The sequence below is a fragment of the Myxine glutinosa genome, chromosome 1 (genome assembly GCF_964187855.1).
Source record: "Myxine glutinosa chromosome 1, kmMyxGlut1.1, whole genome shotgun sequence".
NCBI classification, from domain to species: Eukaryota; Metazoa; Chordata; class Myxini; order Myxiniformes; family Myxinidae; genus Myxine; species Myxine glutinosa.
Window position 1 is genome coordinate 133207187 of NC_136261.1, and position 21085 is coordinate 133228271.

Sequence of the window (21085 nt, forward strand, 5' to 3'; positions counted from 1 at the left end):
CTTGCTCTCAATCTACTTTGGCTGTGATAGATCTTCCATGGTGATGCATTGGAATCGATTTTGCTCACCCAGGACGAGAACGACTGCAATTGGATGATGTTTGTGCACCGAGCGAGGTAAGTCTTTCATGTGTCAGACAACCTTCTACCTGTGGAAACATTTCTCTGTAGTTGTCTAAAAACCTTTTCTTCCTTATGACCAGTTTGTGCACCACTGCAGGTCCCCAGAGGAGCAAAATCTCGTGGCATATGTGAATGAAGGGAAAGTATATTTCTGCACTTCACAGGAAATTTCTGCGGACGATGAGTTGCTCTTTTATTTCAGCAAAGATTATGCACGTCTGCTCGGTGAGTTGTCAACATTTTATTATGTTATTTTTTGTATGCATGATCGAGGCTCGTGGAAGAGCTGAGGCGGAATGGAAGTGGACAAAATGGAAAGAGGGAAACACCAACAGCAGAGTTGAAGTAAGAGTGATATCAAGGAGAAGGGGAGGACACATGAGGGTGAGCAAGCTGCACACAAGATGAATGAAATACAGCAAGAAGAGGAAGGGGGTAATCAGGTATGAAACAGAAAAGGAACAAACCAACTGCCAACTAACAAACCAAAAGAGGTGAGAGAGAGGGGTTAAATGGGAGAGGGAGGAAATCACAATAATCTGGAAAAAGGAGTGATTGGAAGTTGGGTCATTTGGGGTAGAAGAGATCATGAATATGGATAGGGGATGATTATTTGAGGTAGTAGTGAACAGCTGTCTTGAAGCCCTGGAGGGAAGAATAGGACTGAACAGAGAGGGAAGTTGGTCCCACAGGTGAAAGAAAATAGGAACAAATGAGTGGAGGAGGTGAGCAGCGAGCCTGCATTTTGGAGTTTAACAAGAAGAGGTTGCTGGCAGACCATGTGTGCGCTGAGATGGACAGAACCAAGAAAGGGCAGAGGGTACAATACTAAAAAGGTGGTGGTAGAATACAAAGAGGCTACCAACCTATCTGCAATGTGAGAGTAACAGGCCTAGACACTCAGCTTCATCATGGGAGATTTTTTTTTTTTTTGTTTTGTTTTGTATACAAGATCGAGGCTCGTGAAAGAGCGAACATTAATCACACAGAAAGACAAACCGACACATAAAACATATAACATCGGGAGCGGTAGACAAGATGGGGAGAGAGGGGGAAGGACACAAACACAACATTTGAGAGCAGGGACCGAGAGACATGGAGATATCGAGAGATCTGTGAGAGTGCTTTGGAGGGGGGCATGGGAAGGGGGGGGGTGTGGGTGGGAGAGGTATAAAACATATGGACACTGCCAGGACTTCCAGGAAAGAAGTTGGAATTTCAAACAAGGTGGATCTGGGGTGAATTAGCGGGGGTAGAAAAGATCAAGGTTTTGGATGGGGGAAGATAAGAGATGGTGGTGAACAGCTGTTTTGAAGACCTGGAGGGTGGAGTGGGATTGAAGGGAGAGAGGGAGTTTGTTCCAGAGGCGGGAGAAAAGAGGAATGAAAGAGTGAAGGTGAGCAGAGAGCCGAGATTTCGGCAGTTTAACCATCAGAGGGTTGCTGGCAGATCTTGTGCGACCTGTAGGAATATTTGCGGGACAGAGCACAGAGCACAGAGATCCCAATGATTTTGAGGGCCTTGCTTTCCATGGCATCAAGAAGGGCAAGGTGCGAGGCAGGGGCACTGGCCCCAAGGAGAGAGCAGTACTCTATCAAGCTGCTAGTGAAGGCCTTTTCGGTTGTCAAAAGTTCAGACTGGCCAAGGAAAGACATTACACGATGAAGGATGGCTATTTGTCAGCTGGCTTTGGAGGCCATCTTGGAAATATAGCCTTCCCAAGAAGGTCCGAGCTAATTTACCTTTTTATGAAACGATTTGATGCAATTATTTGTGCCAAATGCACCTTTTATTAATTACCGTTTGCATGACAGTGTGGAAGTGATGGGTGGCTAAAAAGAAAAAGTTGAAATTGGTTTATAAAATAAAGTAAAGAGGAGGGAGGAGAGGAGAGAAAAGAGGTTATAAAGAGATAGGAGTAAAGGAGCAGTAGGAAAGGGATGTGTTTGAAGCATATGAAAGAGGAATTCCATCTTTTTATGGATATAATACATAGGTTGTCCGAAGGCCAGAGTAAAGTTGTCATTTTCTTCTTTTTCACTATGTTACATCTTAATATATGACAAATTGGGTTGTGCATATTCCAACTGCTATTGGAAATTGTTGCAGTTTCCCACATTTTTACGGTCTCTGTCAGAGGTCGAACATAGTAATGCCTGAGGAGGTATGTTATTCGACATTGGATAAATGGGATGTTGAAGGAGGGGAGTGGTGGCTCGTGTTGTGGTCCTGATATCTGAGATATGTACAGTGACATAAATACTTTTGGATAAGAGGTCACATTTAAAAAGTGCATCTATGTGCAGGTCATGGACAGAAAAAATAGAAACACCAATGTAAAGTCACTTAATCGGGTGTTGGGCCACCATGTGCGGCCGGTACAGCATGTATGCGCCATGTCATCGAGTCCATCATCGTCAGGAATTCTGCAGGAGCGATGTGGAACCGTTGTTCCATGAGAAAGTCAATCAACTCACACCTGTTTGATAGAGGTGAAAATGCTGTGGTAGGCGTTGTTCCAGAATATCCCATAAATGCTCGATTAGGTTCAGATCAGGTGACTGAGAAGGCCATGACATATGGATAACATCAGTGTCATGCTCATCAAACCATTAGGTGACCACACGTGCTCTGATGATGGGGGCATTGCGGGAGTCTCTTCTTGCAGCCATTCTAGCTATACTTATTGGCCACCAAGCCTGTGCAGCATTTCATTCATGACCTTGAGCATACTGGGATGTTATTTGCTTAACTGACACATGGACCACACCTGTGTGGAAGCCGTTGCTTCGTGTCCGTCATTTACCCAAGTATTTCCATTTTTCTTTGGCCACTACCTGTATATGAATGACAAGTTTCGTGAAACAAGCAGAATGAGTGAAATGGTTTCCTTCCATCCCTCCCTAGCCCTTAGTATGCCATCCATTTCCCTGTAATCGTATGAGCAGGTTAGCTTGTTCAGAAAATCATTGTGGCTTTGTTGCTGTGCCAGTGTCACAAGCTGGGTATCTGTTTGTAAGTCTTATTCTTTTTCTGTTTCATGCCTCTGTTTGTAAGTGGAGGATCAGGAATAATGTAACTGTCAGTTGATACAACAACATGCATTTTGAGGCCATTTTCCCTGCTAGAGCGGGGGTTAGCCTTGCGGTCCCCATGACAATCTTCTCCATTTTGCCCTATTTTCTGCATCTCTCCTTGTTCACCCCCTTGCCCGCATTTCTTCTTCCACCATCTTTAGCCAAGTCTTTCTCGGTCTTCCCCGTCTTCTACTTCCTTCTACATTCATTTCCATCACTCTTCTCAACCAGTCGCTTTCATCCTTCCTCAACACATGACCAAACAATCTCAAGCTGTTTCTCTTCACAGCATCCATCACAGGCTCTATTCCCATCATCTTTCGCAATTCATCATTTGTCTTCCTCTCTCTCAACGATACTCCACACATCCACCGAACCATTCGCATTTCCACCCTTTCCAGCCTTCGTTGCTGCTCTACGTTCATTACCCATGTCTCGCTCCCATAAATCATAACACTTCTCACACATGCAGCATACACCTTTCCCTTCAGCTTCAACGACACTCCCCATAACTGTCAGTTGATGATTGCTTAAAAAAGTGATTACGGGAAATAAAATGCTCATGAGCTGGCTGTTTGATCAATTGGTTAAAAATTTGTTTCTTTCTCCATTGACTGGTGTTGCTTCTATTCCCATGACTGCTCACTCTTCTCAACCTGCACTTGGCAAGCGTGTCGAGTATGTCAAACACATCTCAAAATTAGTTAGAGCCTTTGTTCTGCGGTGGACTGAAATAGGTTGGTTTAAGGTTGAAGGTTTTTTTCAGATCGTGTCACTCTCCATTTTTTGCAGAGCTGCCACCATCCCCTCAAATGCAACGCTGCTCATGTGGAAAGGAATTTCTCTCACCAGCAAGCTTGCGTGCCCATGCGGATGTCGCGGCATGCCCACGTGAACGTGGCCGCAAGCTTTACCAGTGCTCTGTGTGTGCCCGGAACTTTCCCACCAACTCCAAGCTGAATGTACACATGATGGGTCATATGGGCATGCGTCCACACTCGTGTGAATTCTGCGGCAAGGCGTTCTGTGACCCAAGCAACCTGCGCACACATATGCGCATACATACTGGTGAGTCTGCATTAATACTGACTGATGAGGAGTTTGATACTCCTTCACCTCTTTCCCCCTCTCCTCTCCTCCCCCTCTCACCTCTCACCTCTCACCCCTCACCTCTCTCCGAGGTTCACCTCTCTTCTATTATTTTTGGCTCTGGGACCCTTAAGCGATCTGATCAATGACTAAGGATGTGGATGTAGTCTAACCTCCAAAAGGAGATCAACCAAGGGAACACAGAAAGTCACACATTTTCTATACATGGACATTGGACACAACCTAAAACTATTTACATGGAACGATAGAAAATTGACAGAATGGCTAAAACTGATAAAATGTTACTCCCAAGATATTGAAATTGAATTCTTACTTGATAAATGAGCCAAACGCACATTCATGGCAGGCAAAACAACAGACAACATAAAAATAGACCTAAGAACACCAATACAAGAGCTAGTAGACGAGGCATCATGCAAATGCCTTGGAATAGACGAAGACCACTAAATCTGTCATAAACAAATAAGCAAAACATTTGCTGAGGGATACCTGGACATAGAACAAGGCAAAAACTGAAAACATACATCTTAAAAAAACAAAATCAAAGCTATAAACCAGCTTAGAGTTAGGGTTTCAATACGGTTGCGATATAATAAACTGGCCACAGCCAGAAATCAACAAGCTAGGTAATAAAACAAGAAAACTGCTTCATATCGACAAAATGTTGATTATGAGGAAGAATATGGACTGAAGTAGATGAGGAAGGATAAAGTAAAGAATGAGATGTTGGAAGGATGAGACTCAATAGGTACGGTGACTAGCAGAAGGAAATTTTATTTACTCAATCCGTTTTGTACTGATGTTCCAGGTTTGTGGATGAAATACTATTCTCTGGTTTCTGGGAGTCATTGCTTCCATTGTGGAGTATCAAACCACAAACAGACAACAGACATTTGATGAATAGCATGTCCTGCTTGGTCCTACCTTTATTCTGTTACTAGCAGAAGTACCCGGCATTGCCGGGGAGGGGAGGGGGAAGAGGAGGGGAGGGGGAAGAGGAGGGGAGGGGAACGGGGGGGAGGGGAGGAGAGGGGGGGAGGGGTGGGGGGGGGAGGGGAGAAGAGGGGGGGGGAAGTACCCGGCATTCAGTGTATAAACGTGAGGGAGAAGAGGGGGGAGGGGAGGAGAGGGGGGGAGGGGAGCAGAGGGGGGGGAGGGGAGAGGGGAGGGGAGGAGAGGGGGGAGGGGAGGAGAGGGGGGAGGGGAGCAGAGGGGGGAGGGGAGGAGAGGGGGGGAGGGGAGGAGAGGGGGGAGGGGGAGGGATGGGAGAGGAGAGGGATGGGAGGGGTAGAGGGGAGGGGGAAGGGAAGGGGTAGGGGGGAGGGGGAAAGGGAGGGGGGAGGGGGAAAGGGAGGGGGTAGGGTGGAGGGGGAGGGGGAAGGGGGAGGGAAGGGGAGGGCCAGTCAACAATGACGTTGCAGTTCTCATGGTCGGAGAGCAGCACAACAATCGCGACATCGTCCTGAATCTTCGCAACAGCACGAAGCGGATTTTGGAGACTCACCGATCCTGTGACGCCCTCCAGTACTTTTGGATAAGACAGGGGAAGGGAGACCCGTACATTCCCAACCCGTACATTCGCCCTCTCGACTCAAGCTCACTCGGACAAAAGCCTCGCACAAATTACACCGTGAAGGCCCAATGGCCATGTCTATGCCACAAATCAAGTACGTGAGCGAGTCGGGCGCACTGAATTGAAAATATATAGAACGCTCATACTCCGTGAAAAGTGAAGCCAACTGGCGGCGGAGATGGAACATCACGTGATCGCTCTGAGCGAATCAGCGCGCTGCTCTGCCACCGGTCAGAATCCGTGTTTAATATTCCTCGCTGAAAAAAAATCTATGTGAAACATGCTACTATCTATGCTAAATCATGCTAAATCATGCTAAATCATGCTAAATCATGCTAAATGCTAATCATGCTAAAATCTATGCTACTTGCTGTGAGTTTATGGCGGCAAGGAACATCACGTGATCGCGTCACGAACATCATTCATGATCACGTCATCACGTGATCGTGATCGTCATCAATGAGTGCGAATCAGCGAATCAGCGCGCTGGAAATTTTCCTTCCTTACTCATGGCGTAAATAAATATACTGCCGTAAATATGGTACATTATTAAAAAATAAATGTACTACAATATTTTTGAAAAATTTCATTGGTTCCTAGGAGACGGCAGCATGTAAAAACCGTTTGAATATTTGAAATACAGTTTGATCCAGAGTTAAGTGGTATGGTCTTGCTGGTTGGTGGACACGATATGTGTAAGGGAAATTATTTTGGTGTCCTGTATCTGGTCGTGCTAGTTGGTGAACACGGTACATTTAAGGGAAATGATTTTCTGTCATTCTTCTGAGTGGTTGCTTCTCCTTCCCCGTATTTTTGTTCATTTTATTGTTGTTTTCCACTCTCTTGAGTTGTGGGCCTTCCTTGAGTGGTATTACATTTATCATCATCATCATTGGAATGTCTGTTGTAAAGATACGGACATCAAGTCCGTATCTTGACGCAGAGAGCATCAAGCACCATCTTTTTATACCAGGCAATGGCAACGCACTAACGCAGACCTCGCTCGGCCCCGCCCACAGCGACCTCTCGGCCCCGCCCATAGCTGCCTCGCTCGGCCCCACCCATAGCTGCCTCGCTCGGTCCCGCCCACAGCGACCTCGCTCGGTCCCGCCCACAGCGACCTCACCCGGCCCCGCCCACAGCGACCTCGCTCGGTCCCGCCCACAGCGACCTTGCTCGGTCCCTCCCACAGCGGCATCACTCCGCCCTACACGGCACTATCTATATATTATTCGAACAATGCCGGGTACTTCTGCTCGCTGAAAAAAAATCTATGTGAAACATGCTACTATCTATGCTAAATCATGCTAAATCATGCTAAATGCTAATCATGCAGAAGTACCCAGCAAAAACGCAATTGCTTTTCGCTCTGAAATACGTGCGAACGCGTAACTGAGTTAATGGCGGCAACGAACATCACGTGATCGCTCTGAGCGAATCAGCGCGCTGCTCTGCTACCGGTCAGATTCCGGTCATAATATTTCGCGCTGAGGTAAAAATATGGTAAAAAAAATATTATGAAATCAATTTTTAGGTCGGCCATGTTTGTCCCAGGCTCAATGGCCATGTCTGTGCCAAATATCAAGTACGTGAGCCTCTCCGTTTAGGAGTCTACCGGTAACATCACACACACACACACACACACACACACACACACACAAACTGTGTTTTATATATACTAGGGCATGCCCGTACTATTGTTATGTTTGTAGGGGGTAGTGATACCAGAGACCAGGTAGAGTATATACAGACTTGGCATTTAATATGGAATATTTTTTTGTGGGGGTGAACTTACTTTTCAAGATGGCTTAGAACCAAAAGTTCATTGGAATTATGTTGAAAGTATTCTCGATTTTGTTAATGTGACCTTTAAAAGAAACAAAAACCACATTTGACATTTCGAAGCAAATAAATTGATCCTTGAAAGTGATGTAAACTGATATCGAACTCAATTCACGGACAGTACTGTGTTAAACCTCTGTACGTTTTCCAGAAGTATCTCTTTATTTTGCACATTAGCCAAAAAAAAATTCAACAACTAAAAGCTAAATTACGACTGGGATTATGGACAGTAAAATTACAGTTCAGTACTTCGTGTAACCCCCACGAGCATTCAGGAGAGCACGTACACGTCGACGCATGCTGTTCACGAGATTTGCCAAGGTTTGGCCAGGAATCGCTTGCCATGCAGTGACAATAGTCTGCTGCAATTCACGCACAGAGGTCGACTGCTGGTCCAAGTGGTCGATTTGACACGTTAATTCTGCCCACAAGTTCTCTATCGGATTCATATCCGGGGACATGGCACGCCACTCCATATGCTCTACACCACGCTCAGAAAGAAAGTGTTGGATCATGCGAGCACGATGAGGCCGTGCATTGTCATCTTGGAAGACAAAGTTTCCTCGAAAGGCTGCACGAGCAAATGGAAGCAATGTTTCTTCCAGAATGGTCCTGTACTTGAACTGGTTCAGGTTTCCATTCAGAACAACCATGTCAGTTTTGCCCCCTGCATAAAAAGCAGCCCAAACGGTCACCCCACCACCTCCAGCTTGGACTCTTGGCACTATACAATCTTAGTTGTGGGCTTCATGCACTTGTCTGCGCACTCGGACGCAGCCATCTTGACGATAGACCAGAAATCTAGACTCGTCACTGAAGGTCACGTGATTCCAGTGTCCTGGCTGCCATTGACGGTGCTCTCTGGCCCACTGCAATCGGCACTGGCTGTGTTGTCTGGTCAGGCGTGGCTTTCTCAGGGGACGCCTGGCACAATAGCCTGCTTGAACCAGTCGTTGGTTGACTAGCCTTCTGGATACAGGCACATTTGTCAGTTGCTGCCACTTAGCCCTAAGCCGATTAGCTGACTTGGTACGGCCATTGCAGACTAACCGGTGCAGCTGGCGATCATCTCTCCTTGTGGTTCTGCGTGGACGTCCTGGCCTCGGTATTGGAGTAGGGACACCCCTCTGAGCATTTAGTTTCAGGATCTTTGACACCTGACCTTGTGTGATGCCACACTGCCGAGCAATAGCATGCTGTTTCATGCCAACATTTCGTAAAGCCAACACTCCATGACAAACAGCATTGTCAAGTTGACGGACCATCTCCAGAGGAAGCGGCAACAAGTTTTGTAGACGTGCAGCAGTTGTTTTCCACTAATACAGAATGCAACAACCCTTATATACCCGATTGTGAAGCCAATCGTCAAATGTACCTGTCCTTACATTTTGTCACGCCACCTGTGATATAATCCTGTTATTGACTTCTTGCTGCGACAGACAATCAGTGACATGGTTCTTTCAACAAAGAAATCACCGAAGGGTAAAAGAAACTCACCAGATTGATATACTGAGTTCAGAAAGTAAACCCAAGTCAAGGAAAAAAAAATATTCCATATTAAATGCCAAGTCTGTAGATTAGTGTGCTCTGACTGTCGTGAAGAAGAAGGACCACCTTGATGTACTATAAGTAGGGATCCGGTTGACCGTGTGTCGTGTAAGTTTACCTTTGTCCCCATTACGAGGAGTGGGGTATGTTAATTAGCTCAGGAATTATGGGTAATTTATCCCCTGTGTGTCGTTTCCTCTGTTCTTTATTCCTATGTCCCTTTTGGCACCACACCATAGACACCTAACCAAGCCATGCCGTGGACTCCCCATTAAGCTCACTAATTAATAATACCACCGGCGCCAGGCATGAAGCACTGCCGCTGACAACACTGACTTTGAAAGCACACGGGACGAACGATCTGTGAGGCCACTCACCGAGGAGCTGTGATTGGGTGGGATTTTGATTGATAGAAAGGACGGGGAAGATGGAACTCGCTGATAGGGTCGGGATGGAGACGTGTTGAGATGACGTCAGAGCCCGAGGAACAAAAGACTTTGTTCCCGACATTTTGTCCTTGCTCTGACGCATGGGGAGTTCAGAACGCTCTGACCGTTATTGGTCGCACTTGCGCATTCTCGCCCTGAACCTCGTACAAACGGTGGCATTTTGCTTTCGGGCTCAAGGAAGCGATCGTGAACGGCCGTGTTTGGAGATCTTGCTGGTGGTCGTGAGGAGGTTGAGCCGCGGCCCGGGAACTATGGTTTTCCATGCAGAGGACGGGTGGACGAGCACGGCGTGGAAGAGCGGGCTGCATGCCTGCTGTTCGCTTCGCGCGGAATGCCTACTTCGCATCAACGGGCGCAGCCTCATGAAACGAGGGCGGACTGAGGCCTACTCGCGCCAACGAACGAGCGCACTTTCCCGCCAAGAACGGATCCGCGTCCAGACTGCGCGCCACTCAGGGTCTGGACGAATCCTGACGAGACGACTGGTCGAATCGAGCTAAGTGCAATTGAATAACCAAACATGTTTATTTTCAGTTATCTTTCCCTTTGTCTGTGTACTGGATCTGTGTGCCGTGCGTCCCATTTAGGATTTTATTTACCGTGCAGTATTTTGTATTACCGGCATTTCTTTAAACTAGGGCATTGCCCGTACTATATCTATATCTAAAATTATATCCCCCCCCTCTATTTACATGAAATGGTTTGGTCCAAAGCGAACGGCTTGCGAGTGGTGACAATCCCCCCCCTCTATTTACATGCAATGGTTCGGTCCAAAGCGAACGGCTTCCGGAGTTTGGTAAAGAAATCGCCATCGCGTACACAAACGCGCAGGAAAGCGAATGAATCGCAAATTCGTTTTTATTAGTTGTAAAACATAGTTTAACGCCAACATAGTTTGCAAACGTGAAATAAATGAATACGCTCTCAAATGTGCCATCCGAGGCAGAGTGTGCCCGCCACGTTCGGCACACGCGATCGTTCGCTGCTCTCTGATTGGTTGAATCGTTTTTTGGACATAGCTCGGTAAGTAATTGTCCGATTAATATGAAACCTTGAAAAGGCACATCCTCGGGTCCCCAGCAATATACCTGGCAAGTTTCAAGTATATCGGACCGGTAGTTGTCGAGAAACAGCGGTCACAGACAAACAAACAAACGTACAGACAGACAGACAGAGATTACTGGAATTATAGATAGATAAAGCTGGCATTTATTCTTGTACATTTTAAACCTGTGTCGGTTGAGATTATTTATCCCGGTGTGAAGACGTCGGGTGGAAGCCATTCAGGTAAGGCTCCGGTTTCCCCCCTCCCTCTTGCTCCCCCACGCGTATTAACTCCGCAATATTATTTTGAACTGATCGTCTCGGAGTAACACCTTGTTCGTCTGTCCGTTCCTTGGAAAGATTTTAATTACCAGGAACGCGACAATATGATTCCATCAACCATTCCACTCAATCGAAGGAAAACTTCACAGTAGAATTCAGAAACTCTCATTTTCATAGAAATATCGATAAAACATTCTGAGCTACCCAGGATCAAATACACTTCTTTTTTTCTGGAAATGGCTCTTAGCACACTAGTTTCTCCTGTATTTTATAACATTGTTGTGGAAATTGGAGAATAACAGAAGGTTGTTGTTTAAATTAATTCTTCATTACAGGCCAGAAGAACCACAAGTGTGAGGTTTGTACTCGAAGCTTCACTCAGAAAGCCCACCTGATTTCCCATATGTTGATCCATGCCGGTGGGGAAAAGAAAACCCTGCGCTGTGATGTTTGCAACACTATGTTCACCCGGAGGCAGGACCTCAAACAGCATTCGTACACGCACACACGGTAAGCATTCTGCTGAGTGCGCCATATGCACTGCCTCGTAACATTTTTTGAGTCCATGGCCAAGATTTCCAAACATTTATTTTACATGTTGTTTTTGTGATATTTCACCAAGGAGGGTTGATGTGACTTTGGAAAAAGGTTGCAATGCATGGAACCTGATGAAACTTGCCAGGAATAATGATCATACTTTTTGTTTTCAGCATAATAATTTGTGAATGGAATCCGCATGGATTATTATTTGGTGCCATCACTTTATTAAACCAGCAAAGAACCCGTCCTTGAAGACTGGTTGATTCTCCCTCTCTCCCTCTTTCCAATACCGATCCGATGTACCACACACTGTGGTCGAGTGTTGGTTCTGCTGAAACAGTTTCTAGGCCCGGGTTCATGCTGGGTGGCTTGCCATGCCTTTCCAGCAGTAGTTAGGGCAGAAAAATTTAATTTGGCCATGGTGCCAACGATAGTTTGCCGACTCTTCCCGCAGAATGTCATGGGATATTTAACATGAACTAACTAATGCCGGCAGAGGAGACACCAGTTTAATGTCCATCCGAGGGATGGCACACACATTGATGAATCACCTTGCCTGTGAAACACCTGGATTCAAACCCAGGGTAGACGGCTTCGAGGCGAGTGTGCATACCTGTAGGCCATTGCACCATTCTTTTCTGATTTTGATTTGAAATTCCGTCTTCCACAAGGTGGCGCTAGACGATAGACATTTACATAGAGAAAATCGAGGTCCTCTGTTCATCCCGAACCCCCCGAGCTATGAATTTTCTTTACTCCCTAAAACCTTCTGGGGTACACCACGAGTACAACCAGCAGCTTTCAACTCATTAATGAGTTGTAAACTAGTGGTTGTACTCGTCCAGTGGTTGGGGAGTGAGTAGTAGTAAAACAACAACAACAACAACATGCATTTTAAGGCCATTTTCCCTGCTAGAGCGGGGGTTAGCCTTGCGGTCCCCGTGACAATCTTCTCCATTTTGCCCTATTTTCTGCATCTCTCCTTGTTAACCCCCTTGCCCGCATTTCTTCTTCCACCATCTTTAGCCAAGTCTTTTTCGGTCTTCTCGGTCTCGGTCTTCCCCGTCCGCTACTTCCTTCTACATTCATTTCCATCACTCTTCTCAACCAGTCACTTCCATCCTTCCTCAACACATGACCAAACCATCTCAACCTGTTCCTCTTCACAGCATCAATCACAGACTCTATTCCCATCATTTTTCGCCATTCATAATTCATTATGAATTCATTCATTCATTCATAATTCATTCATTTCGCATTCATTCATAGTGAGTAGTAGTAAAAACACACAGATATTAAATATTGTAGTATGATAATGATGTCGATGCTTTTTTAATCAGAGAATTGGTGGATTTTATTATGACTTGTTATTATGATTTTATCTTACACCAGGAGCGTGAGGCACATTTACATAGACAAAATTGGGATGCACCCCGACCCTGAACCCTGGGAGCTATGAAAGTTTTTTTTTTGTTTTTTTTGCCACGTCGCAAGACGCTGGTCATAGAGTGCCCTCTGCTGTTGTTCTTCTTCTTCTTCTTCTTCTTCTTGTTGTTCTTGCAGAGAAGACAAAACCTCAAAGCTCCACCCATTCTGGGAACCATAGCTCCACCCATTTTGGGAGAGGCTTCATATAAACAAATATCCACCATTTTATTAACTCGCATAGCTTTGAGGCCTGTTTTGTAGGCCCGTGGTGTCTTCCTCTCTCACACAGTTTTATTTCAAATCAAATTCGATATATCATTTCATTTTTCACAGTCGCTAACATAGTTTTAGACTCGGTTGAAAAAAAACGGGAAGAAAATCCGATGAAAGTTGCCCTTTATAGAACGAAATGAATTCTCAAAGGCCTGTAACTTCAAGTCCATTGATTTTTTTTTTTTTAATTGCGGCATGGTCAGTCATACACCGCCCGAAATAACAGACGGGAAAATGCCGAGATATATTAAAAATTCGTCCATTTGATGACAATCGTCACGATGAAATATTTAATTTATACGTCGTCACAATAATGTGGAGAGAGGAGCATAGCTTCGTTCACATGTCGCCACACACGGGAAATTGCCGAGATATATATTTTTTAAATCGCGGCATGGTCAGTCATACACCGCCTGAAATAACAGACGGGAAAATGCCGAGATATATTAAAAATTCGTCGCCACACACGGGAAATTGCCGAGATATATTTTCACTTTGCACAAAAATAACATCAAGTAATCGAATCAATAGGAATGTCCTGTGCCTATAACATCGACGTTATAGGCACAGCTGCATCTAGGCATTGTGTAACATCGACGCGGCTTTTGTTTTAATTAAAACTTTTTGTACTTGTTTTTTTTATCAACGACAATCTTCTGCACATCCTGGGTGCAACCACCAGTTTCAACTCATTCCATCCAGTGGTTTAGGAGTTAATAGAACAATCCCACAAACAAACAGACACTTGGCAAGGATGGGTAGGAGTTGGTTGTGAAGGGGTTATCGGGAAGCATTGGATGAAGGAGAAGAAAAGGATAAATAGGTTCGGAGGAAATAAGACCAAAGTGGGCAGAGAGGCATTTGTTTGGATTTTTTAAAATATGAATGGGTAAAAATTCTGCCATATTTTCATACCTAATAGATGACCTAATATTATTCATAATTTTATTATTACTTCATCACATTACTACTTAATTCAAATGGATAGTTTTGCTTGTCCATTCATGCTTTGTGTTATTCTTTATACACAGGTATTTTTTACATTAAACTTGTGCTACCTTCTCTGGGAAAATTATTTGGTGGTGGAAGTGCCAACTTTATTTTGTGTACAGTCCAAAAGGTAAAGGAATAGGAACAAAAAAAAAATCGAAGTAAGTAAGCAAGGAAGGAAGAGGAACAACAGTCAAATAACCTTAAATCCAATTGAGTGAGTTAGTGGTGAGAGCAGTCGCTGTACGTCAGAAACAACACTTCAAGTTCACATTTTTCTAATATGGAAAAAGCCAATAAAATTCCATCGGAATTCCTTTATATTATTTGCAGTTGAGTCTAAAGCAACATAATACTCGTGGAATGAAAATAATGTCTGAAAATGTAAAATTAAGGTGGAAACAAGAGTTTTAAGGCCTGTTGTAATAAGCCCTCCCAACAGGAGAGGCGCCACACGGTGCATGCTAATATAGATAATTTGTATCTGCACTCTCCTCCCGTTCAGAAATCGCGGGGGTGGGGGGATGGACAAACCAAGTAGCTACAACCTTTGTCTTGTGATGACTTATGACAGACCCTTAGTCCCTCTGGTAAGTTGGGATCATATTGGATAACTAACGACCAAATGCATCGACCAAAGACAGACACCAAATTGCGTATTTTAGTATTATGATGATGATGATGATGATGATGATGATGATGATCGACAAGCCCTCAAGTATTGTCAACTATAGAGCTCTCAGGTGGCAGTACGCATGTGCTTTGGAGTGGTATGCAATATTGAGCAGATGTGGCCAAATATAATGAATTATGTTGGAGCAACAGGTAACCAATGTTCCCAAAAAGCATAGAATATTTTAATATTCTACTCGCTAACGAATAAATTGCTCTTTCAAACATTTCATAAAATGTATTACATCAATGTTGAAAGGAAAACTGCTTCGCAATCCTTCGAGAGTTTTTTTGTTTTGCGACCAAAACAGTTTGAGTGTGTTTGCGGGGAGGGTGGACGATCGATATGCTGTCCCCCCTTCTCTCCTCCAAAAAGTGGGGGGACATGTTCCCATCCCGTTTCACACCACTCGACGCCATAGCTTCCAACCATAGCTTCTTCTCATGCCTTATACCCGCTTTCGACAAACATACACCGTCCTCTTACGACACTGACCTACACCTATATTTTCATCGAACACCATTTTAAACATCTCATTACCTCCACCACCGAAGGTGGATGAAGGTTATGTTTTTACCCTTGTCTGTCTGTCTGTTTGTTTGTCTGTGAAGATGTCTCAAAACGTTGTGGACAGATTCGGACGAAATTTGGTGGAGAGATAGCATGTGTGATAAGGACAAAATGATTAGATTTTGGTGAAGATCCGGATCTGGATTTGAGAATTTTTTAAGTGATTCTTCACCATTGGTAGAGAGGGCAAAAAACGATAAACATCAAGATATCTCAAAAAGTTGTGGATGGATTCAGACGGAACATGGTGGATAGGTTGGATGTGTGATATTGATAAGGACGAATCACTTAGATTTTCGTGGTCTGGATCCAGATCAGATATTTTTTGTCTTTAAGTGATTCTTCACCATTGAGTGATTGCACCAAAAACGATATGTAGCATTATATCACACAAAATTGTGGATGACTTGTGATAAAACTTGGTGAATGCGTTGGGTAAGTGACAAGAACAAGCCGAATAGCTTTTGGTTCAGGTCCGAATCCAGATCCGGCCTATCAATGGATAGAAAACGTAAACTGTTCAGCCTGGCGGAGGTATGCGCTCTACCAAGTGCCGTTCTTGTTGTACATGTGCTGGATCAGCATTACGTGAAATCAACAATGTTTCACCTAAAATACAGTGCATTCAGAAAGTATTCAGACCCCTTCACTTTTTTCACATTTTGTTATGTTGCAGCCTTATGCTGAAATCGTTTAAATTCATTTTTTCCCTCATCAATCTACACTCAATACCCCAAAATGACAAAGAGAAAACAGGATTTTAGAAAGTTTTGCAAATTTATTAAAAAGAAAAAACGGAAATATCACATTGACATAAGTATTCAGACCCTTTGCTATGACACTTGAAATTTAGCCCAGGTGCCTCCCATTTCTCTTGATCATCTTTGAGATGTTTCTACACCTTGATTGGAGCCCACCTGTGGTAAATTCAATTGATTGGACATGATTTGGAAAGGCACACACCTGTCTATATCAGGTCTCACAGCTGACAATGCATATCAGCAAAAACCAAGCCATGAGGTCGAAGGAACTGCCTGCAGAGCTCAGAGACAGGATTGTGTCGAGGCACAGATCTGGGGAAGCCTACAAAAAAATTCTGCTGCATTGAAGATTCCCAAGAGCACAGTGGCCTCCATAATTCTTAAATGGAAGAAGTTTGGAACAACCAAGACTCTTCCTAGGGCTGGCCGCCCGGCAAAACTGAGCAATCGGGGGAGAAGGGCCTTGGTAAGAGAGGTGACCAAGAACCCGATGGTCATTCTGGCTGAGCTCCAGAGATCCCGTGTGGAGATGGGAGAAACTTCCAGAAGGACAACCATCACTGCAACACTCCACCGATCTGGGATTTATGGCAGGGTGGCCAGACGGAAGGCTCTCCTCAGTGAAAGACACATGAAAGCCCACAGAATCTTGTTTCTCACAGTCTGAAAGTCCTTTAACTGCTTTTTTGCAAATTCCAAGCTGGCTTTGAGTTTTGCAAACTCCAACTGTATATCGATACTCTCATGCCAGAACAACTTGTGGATACGTCAGAAGTATGTTTATGTTGCACAATGACAGCAAACTGCTCCATCAAATATCTTCAATGTTCAACCAAAGTGATGTTCAAATTTTCACAAAACCTTACATTCCTGCACTTGTTTCTGATGGGTAACAAATCAAAAATACTGATGGCCATTATTCCCATTATTTGATAATTTCAGTTTCGTTGTTTAGGATACGTTATAGAAAGTTGACAAAAGTATGCCAAACACTATGGGAAACAAATTAAAGGTGCCATTTTGGGTGTTGGACCTCTTTTTCTAATGAAGAGATAACACCTGAAATGTCAGCTTTATGTCAGGAAAGAAAACCAGCTTTTCACTTTGCTTTATCATTCAAACAGTCCACTGATGCAGATCCACACTATAATCTTGACCAGGCCTAGTATTCCTCTTTAGGATAAAGACATGGCATACTCCTGTTATTACTAGGGTAGCGAGCATAAGTATGAAACATTTACCTTTTTCATTACTTTTTTTATGGCGCAGCCCATAGGGCAAAGCCGTCTAGAACAGTGTTTGTCCGTCCGTATGTATGTATGTATGTCCCCTCAAACGAATACCAATCAGAGCTGAGGATCTGGTCACATGACAGGGTGGTGATGTGATTACGTCTGATGTCATTACGGTGGTGCGGCAGCTGACTCTCCACACTCCGCCATTTTAATTCCAATTTCATTCAGGCAAAACATATCGTCGAACCTGTCATATATCACAATCGCCATGCTCTACCTCTACATTTTTCATTCAGTGTGAAACACAAACAAACCGATTGTTAAAATGACCATCAAATATCGAAAGCATCGGTGTTACAGATCTTCCAACAATATGTACATATAGGCCTTAGGCTTCATGCCTCACCTTCGGACCGCTTCGGACAAATTAAGCCCAGGTTTCTTAATACAGTCGTGTATCGTTTCAATAGTATCGTTTTTGTAATAATAATAATAATAATAATATAGTAAATATAACCATAATACTTTAATCACAATGTCGTGAATGGAAAGGCCAATGGATTGAAGTGGTGTATGGTTCATGATCAATGATATAAGCGGTGTACGGCACTAATATTAATAACCGAGGAAGTAAGGAATTCGCCTCGGTTTTTGTTATAGTAATGTCATTTTCGAAATCATGATGACGTAACGTTAATATTATAGTAAATCTAATCGTAACACTAATCTCTTCGTAGTGACTGCAAACTTACTGGAAGTTAAAATATATCATGTTCTACATATTAAAGTAGCGGCTGTTTTGTGTCTGTTACGTCATTACGTCTATGATGTCATTACGACGGCTCACTCCACCGACCGACATTTTAATTTACTAGTAGGCCTACACCCACTCACTATGGGAGCTGCAGGAACGGTCATTCCTTTTTGGGGTATGTAGATTACAGTTTCTCTATGGTCGGGTCTGAAGAACATTGGGTGTGTTCATTTACCAAGTTTCTTGTGGAGAGATCGCCAAGTGATTAAAGCATTCGAGTAAGCATTCCATTCAAAACCGTTAAGGAACGGCTGGCTTGGCAAGCACTAGTTAGCTGCTTGGTAAATGAACACACCCCCAACCCTTGTGGGGTATATAGATTACAGTAGATCTTCGCTCAGTTCTGCAAGTAAAACTTACCGCACGATGTCGGGATTTCTCCAAATTTCTTTGTTTAATGTTATAAACAGCATTAGCGACTGTTTAAAAAGCTAATCATGTGTGCTTGTGGCTTGTGGCATGATGGCCACGGCAGCCATCTTGAAATTGGTTTCCGTCAATTTCAAGCAGAACGGCTTGTCCGATTAAATCCATTTTTGCAGTGTGTGTTGGCGTTGAGTAGAGGAAGGTTCCTTTCAAAAAGGGGCGCGCTGCGATTTTCAATATGGCCGCCACGGCAGCCATCTTGAAATTGGTTTCCACCATGCATGGCCTGAGGGGTTACGCCCGCTTTGTTTTTCTCTGTTGTCATAATGTTCGTATGTTTATTATTAATAAACAATCTTCGATGTAAAATTCATCCTCGACATGATGTTGATGTGCCACCCTTTGTGCAGAGAGAGGCAGGTGCAATGCCCGGAGTGCGGGAAGCTCTTCTGGCGTGCAACGCACATGCGAAAACACCTGAAGAGCCATCAGGGCCGGCGTGAGTTTGCTTGTCAGAACTGTCCCAAGGCCTTCCTCACTCGATACCACCTGACAAGGCACGTCAAGGCTTGCAAGGGAGGAAGGGTACTCCCCTCGGAAACTCACTTGAGAGTTGACAGTGACAGTGATGGGCGAGACGAAGACCGGGATTGACATTTTGCTCTTTTACCTCAGTTAACTGACCTTTTTGTAAGGGTTAAAGGTTGAACATTTTATTTTAAGATGCAACAATTAATTGCATTATATTTTCCATTTTGCACCATTGCACTTCAGTTGTCTTTATGAATAATTGTGTTGATGTTAATAATATCTGTAAACCTCATAGCATAACTATGCTAGTCCAATGGATTTTTATCTGCCTGTGGCATTCAACACTGTTTTAGTGCTTTGCAGGCTGTCTTCCTCCTTGTGCACAATCAGCATGTAGCACTTGATGACTCATTATCAACTACCATACCTATGGAGGATGGCAGGTCCCGATGCATTGTTTTGCACCAAATATTTTCTTTGTTTTTATTAATGACTTTTCTGTTTTCTTGGGAAAAACCTTTTTACCATTTTGCAGGTGACTCAAACATTATATCAAGCATTCTCTCATCTGAGTGGCAGTGACTGCATTTGTCACAGCACACCAAAATTCCATAAAAAATAGTCCAATACCAGGAACATTACTTTCAATCCAGGTAAGTCCCATATCCTCAGTTTATCTCGATAAGGACCCTCGAGCAAACCCATATCTACTTCTTCAGTCGAGATTTTTTTTTCACAAGAATCTCGACTCGTGGAGGAACTGAATAACAAATGCAACCAGATTCACAACCTACAAAAGTATATGTGGGGGATGGACATATACAAGGAGGAAAGGTGGAGTAAAATGGCCTGGAGAGGAACAGGAAGAGGGGAGGAGGGGGGATCGGCGTAGTGTAGAAGGGATCGCGGATGTGGAAAGTTTAGTGATTGGCAGCAAATTCGATGAGGTAACAGACTCAGTGAGACAATTCCACAATCAGGAGAATAATGGAGCAAATGAATGCTGGTAGGAAACCAGTATACACATTGGTAGGGTGAGCAATTGAGGGTTTCTTGAAGGAGGCATATGACTTGGGTTGGCTTGGGGATGGCAGAAGTAGGAGGAACGAGGCCAGGTATAATTTTGTATAAAATATAGGCCACCAACTTGCCACCGATTGAAGAGTCCTTGGGAATTTCCCTCTTACCTTGAGATACTGTCACAAATTATTTAAAAGTGTCTGTTAAGCAGTGTATTGGTACAGTGCAATATTAATGCCTGTATTCCTATGATTCAATGTGGAACAAATTGTTATATATGCTGTAATGTTTATTATAAGAGTGGAGAAAAGTTAAACGATCACAATGTATAATGTTTTCGTTAGACTTTAACCTATGAAGAAAGATCACCAGGGTTTGAGAGATTTCCGGTTACTCCTGGGCCTACAATTGTTTGGCCCTTTGGAGTTTGGCCCCATGAGTTGCTGCTTTTGCTTTAACTTTGGAATAAACTCAAGTTTGGAGTTCGCTCACCTGCAGATTTTGGATTGACTGAATTTGAACAACCTTAGGGTTTTGTGACATATTGGGGCTTCCAATCTCCAACAATCTCTTCATCCTCAACTTAGCATCTGCGTTGAAGATGGAGGGTGTTGGAGATTGGAGGCCATTTGTGTTTCGAGGGCAAGGAGCTGCAGCAGTTTGTGGCTGAAGAGCAAGCTCTGGAGAGGGAACAAAATTTATTGGGAATGAGCATTGAAAGTGGAAGATTAGAAACTTACAGGGAAGATAAAAGGCTCAAGCTTGAAAATAAAAGGTTTGAAGTTGAAAATATATGATTAGATCCTGAAACGGAAGATAAGAGGTTCACTGAAAATA

General features: G+C 43.9%; 1 protein-coding gene across 1 annotated transcript in view; it reads left to right on the plus strand.

Moving 5' to 3' along the window:
• Positions 1–20745, plus strand: part of PRDM4 (PR/SET domain 4) — a 37253-nt gene extending 16508 nt beyond the window's left edge. Inside the window, exons 8-12 of the mRNA XM_068118591.2 lie at positions 31–116; positions 220–347; positions 3992–4267; positions 11383–11557; positions 19108–20745. Coding sequence (XP_067974692.1) covers positions 31–116; positions 220–347; positions 3992–4267; positions 11383–11557; positions 19108–19351 — 909 coding nt within the window. The 3' untranslated portion in view covers positions 19352–20745. The remainder of the gene's footprint in view (positions 1–30; positions 117–219; positions 348–3991; positions 4268–11382; positions 11558–19107) is intronic.
• Positions 20746–21085: the final 340 nt, after the last annotated feature.